The sequence below is a fragment of the Falco punctatus genome, assembly GCF_963210335.1.
Source record: "Falco punctatus genome assembly, chromosome: 2".
Taxonomy (NCBI): domain Eukaryota; kingdom Metazoa; phylum Chordata; class Aves; order Falconiformes; family Falconidae; genus Falco; species Falco punctatus.
The window spans coordinates 63775177-63787964 of NC_137581.1; the positions used below are offsets into that span (position 1 = coordinate 63775177).

The window sequence follows — 12788 nt, forward strand, 5'->3', positions numbered from 1 at the left end:
GTAGCCAAGTGGGGTACTTATCTTTGTATTGTAAAAGCATTTCAGGATCAAAACCACCATGGACTTAACCTCTGCTCACCATGATTTCCTCACATCCATTTTTGTTGTGGGTGCTACTAAGGCTTTGACCAAAGAAAATTGTTACACCAAGGCCAAAAAGCTTTATTGAGCCCACTTTGCATATGCACTGTGAAAATAGGTAATTGCTCAGTTTTCTGTAGGAACCTTGCCTGATTTCAACTGGAATTCAGTGCTCTTCCGTTGTTCACTGGATGGTCTTGGACTTTTCTTGGATATTATTTCAGTCTTAGTTTAGAGGCAGAGTTTGTGGCTTGTGTATGGATGTTCTGTGGTGCTTTCCACAATAGTGTCAGATATTTATGAATTTTTTTCGTTTGAAGACTATGTATGAAGGAGTGGTATTATCCCCATTTCACAGTGCTTGAGATGCAGGCTAAAGCATCTGTAGTTGGACACAGCTCCCGTGGACCTCGGTTGCAGCTGTGAGGGCTAAACATGCCGCAGAGCAGACTGAAGCCAGGCTGTGGTCCTAGGGTAGCTTAAACCTTTGTGGCAGCGCAGCAGCAGCGAGTCATGCTATTGCTTGCATGTTCCTTGCCCTTCCCCCTTCTAGCATGGGTGCTTGGCAGACTGAGGTGAGATTGTGTGGGGAGATGGGCTGGTAGAAGTAACTCTACTAACCTGCTCTCTTTCCTGCTGAGTTGCCTCACTGTGGAGTTTGGGAGGGAGCTGGGGCTGTCACAAAGTGAGGGGGATAGTTGTGGTGCTGCCTCAGATTAATTTAAATGCTTTTGTTAAGCTCAGAGCCTTGGTTTTTGAGCAGCTGAGGACACAAGCAACAGATCAACAACTCGCATGAAATGAGATTACTTTTTGTAGCAACGTAGCAATGTTGTGGCAGATGAGAGAACTGATTTCTTTGCTGTAGCTGTCAGATGGCTTCACTGTGAGACATGCAGCTTGCTGGCTGCTTACTGTGCCTTCCTGGTACCTGTAGTAAATGACACGGACATCTAAAGGAGTAGGTTTAGTGAGTTTCTGCCTCAGCACTGCCCACCACTGCACCAGCCACTCTGTTTTTGCAAACTCAATTTAATTTTGGAACTGAATCGCAACCTGGGACCCGTTTTTTTCTGAAGCTGCTTTCAATCCAGGTAAGTGAAATTATTTGCTTGAGTAACTTATAGAATGTGGGGAGTAGGAGGTTGTCTTTGATGGGAGAGATTTTGGGGCCTGGGAAAATGCTTATACAGGCAAGTTTTTCTTTGAAGGCTTTTGATTGATCCCTTGACCCAGCCTTGTCCCTTGTGCTGAATGGGGACAGAGATGTTGAGGGAAATGTTAATAGTTGATTGTTGTACAGTGAATATGCAGATCATTTTCAGGTGATCCTAAACTTAAAAAAAAGGGGGGTGGGGAGGGAAGCTCCCTGTGGCAGCATGCTGATGTGTGGGAGCAGAACTCCGCTGCTTAGCTTCTGCACCTGAACTGTCAGTTTATCTGCTAGCCATGGTAAGCTCATGTTTCTTCTTTGTGCCAAGCTGGGAAGAAACGGGTACATTCAACTGCTGCATTTTTGAAGTGTTTGTTTATAGCAGAGGGATGGTGTGATTTGGCTTCTACACCAAGCTCTTGACAACTGTTTCTGTTTCTCCTTCTGCATTCTCCCTTTCTTGTTGGCTTTGTTTTCCCACTTGGGTTTTGAGTCCTGATCTTCCTTTCTGCACGTTCTTACCAGTGATTTGCCGTGCTGTTTCCTCTCTCCTGTTATTCCTAGCCTAACATCAGCTATCTAGCCCTGATTTCTGAGGTCTCAGAGACAATGTGCTGTCTCTGCTCAAAGAGAAAGGTTTTTTTCTGTTTGTGTTGCTCAGGTCCCTGAAACAGCAGAGAACTACTCTAGCAAAAAAAAATATGTGTTGTCTTAGTCTTTATCCAATTCAGTTTGTTACAGTGACAGGGGTGATGGGCTCAAAACCTGGTGGGAAAGGGAGGGTGCAACTTTGCAGCGGAGTGTGGTTAAGGAGGAGTGGGTTTTCATAAGGCTGCAGTTCCTGTAACACTATCCATCCCTTCCCTTCCCTTGCTTTCAGCTCTTGGCTCCTGGACCGCAGCTGAAGTTAGTTCTAGAGGCTTCCTTTTCTAGTCAACAACAGAAACCTCTCCAGAGGATAACCTACAGGGGATGGGATGCATGTCTCTCTAGGGATACAAAAGGAGACAGCATGGACCCAGACATCTGAAAAAGTTTCCTAAAATTAAGTGAAACTTAGTCTTGGCAATGTCATTCTTCCACCTGCAGATCCTCAGTTCTGGATTTAGCTTCTGTTTCATGGTGTTTGAGTTGGGCAGTTGCTTTCTCTTGGAGGCTCCCTCTTTTGGTGTTAGTGTCTGAACTGTGTTGAGATCTTCACGAAGTGTTCTGCTCTGTGCTTTGCAAATGGACTCCTCTGTGAATCTCTGACATGCTCAGTCTGTCCTAAGTGTGTGTATAGACTAGTTTAAAGAAGAAATGAACAAAACAAAGGGTCTTAAGCTGGTCAAAATTGGGTGAGTTTATTTTACTTTTTTTTTTGTAGGGGGCAATTTCTGCTACATTTTGGAAAGAAAGTTTGGTGGGGTAGAGCCTTCAAAAATTCTGCTCCAAAGCACGGGGAGCTGAATTGTTTCAAGGTTTGGATTTCCCAAAGTTGAATTCTGGAAAACCTTTTCCCAGTGTCATTTTTGGTAATGACAAGATAGGGAAGTCTGTACGAAATACTGAAAATGATAGTGTGAAGCATGGGGCACATGCACTACATGGAAAAAATACCAGTCCAAATGCGTGAAGTTTAGGAAGGCTTAAGAGAAAATAAAAGATCTGGTAATGGAAAGTGTTAGCATTGACAGGGCTACCAGGACCTGGTCCTGCAGGCTGCTGTTGTGCAGTCAGACATCTACTAGTGTCTGTTGAAGAGACTTGAACTGTTGGAGTGATGTTGTACTGCCGTGCTTAGCTCTTCAAACAGGGTCTTGGATTGCTTGCTACTGGAAGTCTTGAAGCTGGATTGAATTCCACCTAATTGCTGCCTGTAATTGCTCTGAAGTTTGAGTCTGTCCTTGGTAGTAGTTAAAGCAGGTCTCATCAAGAAATGTCCTCACTGCATACTGAATACTAATAGTTTCACTAGGTAAACTACCCAAGTGGAATAATTATATTTTCATGGCAGTCTCTATCCTCAGGTAACTGTGGCGATGCTTAAAGTGAGGTGCATTGAGTTTTGTTTGAAATAATCCTGATTTTAATATTAAGGCAACTTTTTCACCTTTGTACATTTCTTTTGCTTCTGTAGAATATGGAGGCTTTGTAGACCTAGAGAGGACACCTCAGGTGCCCTTCCTGTACGTTAATGAAGGGTATGAAATCATAACAGGAAACCTTCCTCCTTTGTTTTCCTGCCTTTTTAAAACAGTCTTTCCAAGGGAATTTATGCAAGCAGACACAGCCAGCCTTTTGAGGCAGTGAACTGTGGCTTGTTTGACAGTCGGAGAAGTTCTTGCTTGAGCAGCTTGGAGAGAGTACAGTTGCTCACCTGTTCTCTTGGCTTGAAAGAGATTTGGACAGAATGCCTTGGCCAATAGTTGGGGCAGCAGGGTGGCGCTGGGAGGGAGACAGCCTTGTGTTGGAAGCCACAACAGCTTTACATAGGACTGTGTAGGCTAAATTGTTTGGAAAGCACTAGGATCATGGAGTTTAAGGTTGATGAGTTGCCATGAAGTAGAACATGCATTGCTTTGTTAAGTATTGGACGTTATGTTGTGGCTTTACTTGAGGAATGTTGAAGTAACTCCACTTTAACAAGATGGCTTGAAGTTAAAGGTTATGGTGTGGATGTCTGTCTGGAAGGAGCTGCTTTTGTAGCAGGTAAAAAAAGGTATTGTGGAAGCTACTGCTGCATGCTTTAAGAGTGATCTTCATAGCTGTATTTATTGTCCGAGTACCCTAAAACTAACTATGTTGCAGGGCACTAAATACAAGGAGCATGTACTATTCATGTATTGCTTTATCAGCTGTGTGATATTGTACAGACTGGCATGTTACCCAAAATAAGGCAGGCTGTTCTAGAAGCCTTGCAAAGGCTTGCGTAATGCAAATTGGGCTTGACAGACTGATTGTACAAACAAAGTGTTTTCAGTCTGCTATTAAAAGCAGATTTTCCTATTGCTTTTTGTTAGCTTTGCATTATGTTTCTTGTAATGTATCTCAAAGAGTTTCTTATCTGTAGAAGAACTTAGATTTTTTTGGTGAGGAATACAAGTCACCTTTCTGTGTTATCTTTAGGGGAGACAACATTGCTTGCAGCACCAACTTTCTGAGAGAAGTTTGCTGGAGTTTAAGTAATTCTGCTTTGTTCGAATGTCTGTTTCCTAAATGCTTCTGGTGCATGCTGTTGAATTTCAGCTTGCTTCTAGAACAGCACATCTTACTCCGTTATCCATATATGATGTGATGCCTGCTTTTGCCGTGTGCAGAGCACCTCAGTGGGTTTTCTGTGTGTACTGAACTCCTCTGAGGCAGGATCTTTATGATCATTGTCCTAGTTTCTGCTTTTAATGCACGACCTCTTATTTTTCTATTTCTTTTATTTAGTTGGGAACTTTATGCTGCATTGGCATTTTCTATGTTAATATAACGGTATATTTTGCAAACTTCATCTTTCATAGAAGTCAGGTTTCCAGTGCAGTATGAATCTGGTAATAACATGATATCTACTCTGATCTCGTAGCTAAAAAGCTGAGGTCTTAAGGCTGGTGCTAATCACATCCCTGACCTCAGCAGGAGTTTCACATGGTTTTTTGGGGGCTGTTATAATGGAGATCACAATCTGGAGGGGGGTTTATATGTGCTCTGACTCTGGCTTATTCTGTGACTTGAGCTAAATGCGAGTATTATAGCCATTTATGCCTTTACAGTGACATCTATGGTGAACTGTGTTTCTGAGGACACTGTAGCTCCACGTGGTTTGACTGGTATCTTTTCTTCTTAAAATGTTACGTAAGTGACAGTTTCTGTTTTAAGTGCTTCCCTGTAGGTGCTTCAGTTACATTTGAAGCCTCATCCTTAACTTGGCACACTGAACTTTGCCATCTGTGAAAATCATGAGCCTCCTGTAGAAGTTCCATTAGTATCAGTTGTGTCAACACCACAGCATCAACTGTGAAGACTGGTCAGTGTAATAATCTGTAACTCATTCATCTAGACTGAAGCTGATTTTTGTGGTATTTAAATAGCAAATACTATGCGTGTGTGTGTGGAAACTGCGCATGTTAATATACCATGTGAAATTTTGGTAACAAAATGTTTTTGCTGTCCTGTGGCATAACTATAACATTGGTGTAGTGATATATGGAGCTGTTTCTTCTTGCTCATCTCCTTGCTGTCCTTTAAACCCAGACATAATTACTAGCTGATTTTGAAGTGGTACAAAGTTCACTTTGGTGTTTTAAGTGGTGCATTTAGTGAGATTAGTGTTCGTGTTTCCATCCCTTAATGGTGAATATGGTTTGTTGCACATCTGCTGTAGCTGTGGGCTGCCTTTGTGAAGGGAAATCCCGATAGTCCAGACTTAGGCACAGTCTTACCACTTCCCTGGTGTCAGATGTACGGACTGTGCAGTTGCAGTGAGTTTTTTCAGTGAGCTGATAGTATGCAAAGACTAAGGCTGAATAGCTTTCTGTAGCTGAACTGACTTGCCCCTTGATTGCCCTGTCACCAGATCCCACACTGGGGAGGTGTGTGGGGTATATCTGGGAGGTGTTGAGTCAGCATTGCCCCTTTGGGTAACAGGGTGTAGATGCACTGACCTAGGTAAAATGTTTTCTCAAATTTCTGTAAGGTGATATGTATCATGATAATATTTCTGCATCTTCCAATATGACTATTCAATTGCTTAGTTTTAAAATCCTGTATTCATGGTAAAATGAAGTCTGATACGTGGTTTCGAGAATTTGGGGAATAAAGGCTATTGCTGCTCAGGCAGTATTTTACGGAGGGGTTTTCTGTGGTGACTGAGTTAACACGACGACATTTTTTTGCTTAACTTGGCTTTGGAGATTAAAAACATAGGAATGGTTTTGCTGTCTTTAATGACCTAAGGATGACTATGCAAGTTCGGATCAAAGGTCTGCTTTCTTTGTTATCCTGTGAGATAAAAGATCTGTAATAGATGCCCAGTAAAAAGGTGTAAAAAAAATAAAAAATAAAGGTGAAAATACAGCATGACAGCTCTATTAAATCTTGGTAGCTTCTGACAGTCCATAGCTGAGAAGTTTCTTGAGGTGTCGGGGACAGTATCTCTATCACTGTGTATTTAACAGCTCAATGGACCTCCTTTTGTGGCGCCTTTTTAAAAAAAATAGCTTTCCCAAGCTATTTTGAGCTTTTTTTACCTTCACAGCATCCTATGGCAGTAAGTTCTTTCATTAAATTATGCATTTTATAAAAACTTCCTTTTGTTTGTTCAGCTGCTGCATCTGGTGGCAGTGGCTGACTTTGTTCTTATGTTACAGATCTCCCTGCTGTACGTGACTTTATAGGGCACTAGTATACTTTGCTACATCCCATTTCATTCAGAGATGAACACTTTTAGTTTATTTACTCTTCCCTTGTATGAAAACTGTTGCATTAATTTACTTTGTTTAAACAGCTTTCTTGTTATACCTTGTATCCTTTCCTGTTTTATAGTATCATTATTGTGGTGGATCAGAGTCGTATTTAAGTTACAGAGATGATATGGAAATAATAAAAGCTGTCTGCTTGTTGCCTCTGTCTTTTCTAATTTTCCAGTCCTGTTTCTGTTGGACTTCATGACTTGACTGATCGTTGATCTGCAGTTGTTAGCTGACTTTCATTTAGACTGTGCTAATTTAGAACTCGTTCTTATACATGCATAATGACGAGGTTTGGGTTTTTCATTATTTTGCCTGGGGTTAGGTTTTGCATTTGATAGCACTAGATTTCACCTGCCACTTTAATATTTGGTCATCCACAAGATTTGTTAGCTGTTTGCTATGGGCTCAATTTTGACTACCTTGAGTAGTTTTGTATCCTCAGCAATGTTCACTGTTCATGCCTCTTGTGAAATCGCATGGACACTGTTGAGTAGCGTGGGTCCTAAGTCCCTGTGGGATGCTGTTGATACTCCCATCATAGTGAAGCCCAATTGTTTGTGTACAGCTGTTTTTGTTTATTTCTTGAGCACTTCTTGAATCTTCAAGAGGAGTTTTCTAGCTTATATTACCTTTGTTTAAAACAAAAACAACCCTTTGTAAGGTGTCTTTTCAAAGGATATTCAGATACGATGTGTTAGCTGGACTACCCTATATTTACGGCTAACTGTTTCAAAGAGCATAGATGCTTTTTGGAATGGTTACTTCCCTCTACCAAAGCAATGTTAATTCTTTTCCTATTTCCATATTTATGCAAACTCCACCAATTCTCTTCTTTATTATAGCTTTTATCAATTTACCAGGCTTAGGCATTTGCTCTACTGTCTGTAGTTCTCTGGATCTCTTTTCTTCCTTGATCTTTAAAGGCTTGGTTCTTGTTTTCTGCCTTCCATTCCTCTGCTACTGAGGCCGTGCCAAATACTGTTGCATTCTATAGTTGAAATTTCTATTTAGTATTAGAGTTCTTTGAACTGGCAGGTATCATATAGTCCTGGCAAATCACAAAGATATTGTGCTTGGTCACTCCCTCTGACTGTTCTGTGAGTTGTAGCATGGAGACACATTATATTTATAGCAATGCCCAGGAGAAATGCTGTATTTAAAGGAAATGGAATAGTTAGCCATTTCAAGACTTAACAGAAGTTGTTACAAGAAAATGAAGGAATGGAGTCCATGTGAGTTACAGATAAATGCATTGACTCTTCCGTTGACAGAGGAGATGGGTATCTGAGGTCAATAGGATCTCCTTAATGGGTGGCATGGAGAAGGGGGGAAGGTTATTTTCTGTTTCTCCTTGCACAGGAACTAAGGGCTACTCAGAAAAAGCAAGCAATTGGCATGGTCATAACAAATAAAAGAAAGTGATTCTTCATCCTGTAACTGAGCTATACAAATAATTTCTGTGGGTTTTTGTAGAAGCTGAAATTACATGGGTTACATAAGGGACTAGAGAAGTCTAAAAAAAAAATCCATTTCAGACTTTGAAATGCAGATAGTCCCTGAGACAAACTATTGGAAGAACATCTTGCTTAAGTATTACTATGTAATACTTGCCTTTCTATATCCTTATTGGCAACTCTTAGATGCAGGTTTTGGGGCTGGATAGGTTGTCATTGATTTTTCTTAAGTGCTTGTCCTGATTCCACAAATGGCATTCCTAGATGCTGCTTGGAGGAGTGTATGGCCCTCTACTGCTGCTCCTCTTGACAACAACAATTTCTAGAACTCCTGGGTTCTGCTGCATGAACAACAGTTGCATTAGCAAAAGAGCTCATGCTGAAACAATCTTTGCCAGTCACTGAACTATTGTAACTTGTAAAAGCACATGATAACTATACCAGAGTCGTCTTCAGAAGTTCCCAAGCTCTGGTGCTTGCAGACAGACACGTTCCTGGGTGTACGGTGTATTGCCTATTGCAGGCATGGACTCCTTGGCATTGGCTGGCTGCATGGAGGTGATAGGAACAGGATTATCTCCGAATGGGTACCATTTATCAGATTGGGGCCGAAGCTTGTTCTTTTCAGTGCCTTCTGGATCAGGATGCCAAATCAGGGCCCAGGTAGTGCTGGTGAGGTAGCATGTGTTGCAAGTGAGAGGCTGGATTTAGGACTTTGTTTTGTGAAGGTTGGAGTGGAAGTGATTGTGTCTTGGAGAGGTCATTGAAGTTAGGGCATATGCAGCTGGGAATGTGATGACATGAGGCTAGAAGAATCCTGGACCATGGTGATGAGAATATTTAGGAGAAAAGGAGGAACTGAGGTAAACGGTTGGGCCTGGCTGGTCATAGTATCATCTCTAGCTGCCCTTCCTAGCTTGGCTATCCAAGCCCATCATATAGCTCATGAACTGATGAATCAGAACTACAAAATTCTTGTAATAGCTAGTTTCTCGGAAAAACTAACGTATTTCTTTCAGATTGTGTCCCAAGGCATTGCTATGAATAAGCAGAATTGGTGTGGATTTCATTTTTGTTCTTGCCTGTAACCTGCTAGAGGCCATCTATTATTAATATTTGGAATGTGGAATTTTTTATACATAGTCTCATAAACCGTAAGTTTGAATTTCTTACATAAATGTTTTATTGAACATCAGCATGATGCTGGATGATTGGGCTGGGAGTGGATTGTAGCTAAATTGCAGAGTTCCATGTCTGTCTCTATCTATGCCACTGCCCCATCTCCCCGCCCCCCCCCCCCCCCCCCCCCCCCCGGAAAATACTTGAACTGTGACATTTCCCAGCACTGCAAGTGATTCTTTTTCCCTTGACAAGACAAGATGTTTCTCTCCCACACGTGGGCTCAGGTGCTGCTTTCATCAGATACTGAACTGGTTTAGCTTGTGAAACTTGCAGCAAACTTCCCACTTCTTGCTGGATTAATTTTCTGCCAGTTCAGGTTGTAGAACTGGGTTCCTGTGGGGATTTAATGACCCCCTAAGTGAAAAGTGTGAGGTGGTGTGGGAGAAGAGTTTTCCCTCCTGAAAGCTTGCGCTGATCTATGGGCTTGCAGATCCTGAGTAGGAATGGTTTACCTAGACCTGCAGCGTGTGTCATGCCCACAAGTGTCTGCGTCACCCTTTATAGGGATGACTAGCTGCTGGCCCGGCAGCTGCTGAACGCCCTTGAGTTACAGGCTGTTGCATTAAATTGGTTTCAGATTTCTGTCTTCCTCACCCTAAGGTGCTGGGCCCTCTGGCCGCCCCACTGCTGCTTAGGCAGCTCCACCAGCCTTGCAACAGGAGTGGTTGGTCACCAGAGCAGGTGGTGGTGAGGCTCATCCCTGCTTCCTGGATAAAGTCCTGTGCCTGCTCTCTCAATGGGTGTTACAAATGGTGGAGGATCTTGGATCGCGTTATTGCAGGTACCTGGGAGAGAGGGAGAAATGCAGCCCTGGGTTCCTTGTTAACAGTGTTCGTACTGACTGAAATCAAAATGGTAAGCTGTGAATGAAAACGGGATTGCTTGGGAGGAGCTATAGCTCAGGGGATGTGCATGCAGTTTTGGGCTCTTCAGTGAACTTTTAGTATGGAAACATTGAAATGAATTCCCTCTGATCTAATTGAAACCTGAAATCTTGGTTTTGGGAGCTTGTTCCTTTCTGCTAACTATTTTGGAATTACTTCTTCCAGTTGGTGATTCTAAAGGAAAGCTTCAAGAGACTATATGGAAAATCAGTAAGCATTTATTCTTAATTTTTGGCACTTCCCACAGTACAGGCAGGAAGCAGTTGAAATTTTGGATTAAATCCCTTTTTACCTGAAGGGTATAACAGTCCCTCCCTCCCTCCCTTCCTTCCTTCCTTTTTCTTAAATTTCTGTCTTTCCCTCATCTGCTTTTTCATGTGTCTACTCATGTGTAGTCAAATTCAGAGCAGTGCCAGAAATCTCAAAATACCAGTTCCCCTTCAGTCTTTCTCCTCCAGCTACTGATACATATTTAATGCTACAAGTATTGTCCTGTTGTTTTTTTTCCTGTTAATATGCTTATTTTTAAAAGTGTGCGCACACAAACAGCGTTCCTAAGCATGCTGATAAGCAGTAGGTGAAATAGTGTGTTTGAGGTCAGTGGGGCTGTTTTTGTGGCTTGTACTTTGTCTGTAGCTGGTTCTCCATTGATGCTGAATCTGTGCATCATCTGATCACTTGGCTGTATGCATTTGTTCCAGATGAAATGTGAGCATGTGATAGCATTTAAGTTGTGGCTAGAGCACGTGGTAGTGTAGTAAAACAGCCAGCAGGCTATTTTAAGAGGGCAGATGATAACCTCATGTAGTACAGAATCCTTTGCAGTAAGATGACTCCTTCCCCTGCCTCTAGCTCTTGCTCTCTGACATGCTCTGGGTGTGTCTTTCTATAAAAACTGCTGTTTTAAAAACAGTCCCTCTCAGCAATCTTACTATGTGTCTGTGATACTTTGATGGTAGTGACTTAAACTGGTATTTAGCTACTATTTTCCCTATTATTTTCTGTTTTGCAAATGGAGAGTGGGATTGCAGGTAATGCTACCTATTTTGGACCCAGAGAAGTTGGTTTTCCTAGGTTGTTTTTTTTTCCACACTTTTCACTATAGGAATTAAGTTTTCTCTTCATTATATAGGCCTCTTCTCACTCCATACAGCATGGTTTTTGAAACTAAGCTGACACTTCAGAAATCGGAGAAATTTTGGCAGAACATGTATCTAGACAGAAGGCATTTTAAATCAGTTATGGCAAGCCATCCTTCCTGTGTTTTCAGGTAAGACTATGGAGATGTTCACAGTTTAGCTGATGTGTACTACTTTATTTTAGAAAATAAATCTAAAATTCAAGTATTCCAAAAGGAGGCATCTCCCTTCCTAATGTTTGAAACCTAGTTGCAATTTTCCTGAGTGCATTAACTCCCTCTTCCTTAGCAACTGGTTTATTCTGAGCTTTAAAAAATTCAGTGTGTCACTACTGATTTCAGCCATTGACAAACAGCAGTTTGTAAAACCTTGCACAGACATGATTCGGTTCTGAATGTTTATGTTCAGGATCTGCTTTCAGACCCTGGCCAGGCCAACTGGGCAGCCTGTTTCAGTAGTCTTACACGACTGTCATCGCTGCTGTCCTGTCATCTTGATTTCTGCTGTGACTGTGTGATCTGCTTGAGGTCAGTCTTCAAGTACAATGCGCTTTCTACTTTGAGTTAGTGTGAAGTGTTGGTCTGGTGTTTGTGCAGAGCCATTTTTTGCGTAGTTCTTTTGTTAAGGCTTTTTCCTAGCTTGTTTAACTTACGGGGGGAGAAAAAGAAAAATCAGGAAGAAATTGTAGATGTATGAGAATAATGGAGCCATAATGTATGTTTGTACTTTAAGACGGAAAACAGTTTGCAGATTCCATTACAGTAACTTTTCTTGCAAGTACAACATTTATCTATAAATTATGCAGGAGAAGGTGGATATCTGCCTGTGAACTTTACCTAGTACTTCAAGACATGATAGACATCCTTTAAACTGGCATGTGTTCTCCATGCTGCTCTGTTGGGACGGTGTTGTGTGGGGTTGGTGCCCAACAGGGTCTGAAGCAGCAGAAGCTGTGTGATGGAGTATCTTCTCAAAACCACAGTCTACTACTACTGTGATTTAAAAAATAAAAATAATAATAAAAAAGTAAAGTACAGGCACTGAAGTGACCAGCCACTCCCATGACTTGCAGTTGATCACATCTATAGTCTTGGGAAGGTGACCAGTTGATACTGTTACAGACATCACCTGCATTTGGAAGACCAGAATGTGCCACTTGTTTCTTTTCTTTTTATTGTAATTGACATGTTACTGACAAATTAATTCAAACTAATTATCAGCATCTGCCTCATAGAAAGGCCTAAAAACCAACTTGACAGGCTTTCTCCTGCTACATTGATCTTTAATGAACTATTAGTACAAGAAGAGACTTGTGCCTCTGATTCTGAGAGTAGACGTTTAATGTTGAAGTAGATGTTAGCATTGTTCTTGGGGGTGTGTGTGTGTGGGGCAGGACCTAGAAGCTGCTTTCCTACTCTGCCACCTGTTTCTTTTGGGAAAATCTCCTGTTCTGTGGG

General features: G+C 41.7%; 1 protein-coding gene across 4 annotated transcripts in view; it reads left to right on the forward strand.

Moving 5' to 3' along the window:
- The window catches only part of ARHGEF7 (Rho guanine nucleotide exchange factor 7), a 164911-nt gene that overhangs the window by 67892 nt on the left and 84231 nt on the right, over positions 1-12788 (forward strand). The window contains exon 1 of one of the 4 annotated variants that reach the window (XM_080375530.1): positions 9459-10163. The exons of the other annotated variants lie outside the window; for them this stretch is intronic. Within the exon in view, the coding sequence (XP_080231656.1) occupies positions 10161-10163 (3 nt within the window). The 5' untranslated portion in view covers positions 9459-10160. Of the gene's footprint in view, positions 1-9458; positions 10164-12788 lie in introns of those variants that run through there. 4 annotated transcript variants of the gene reach the window in all.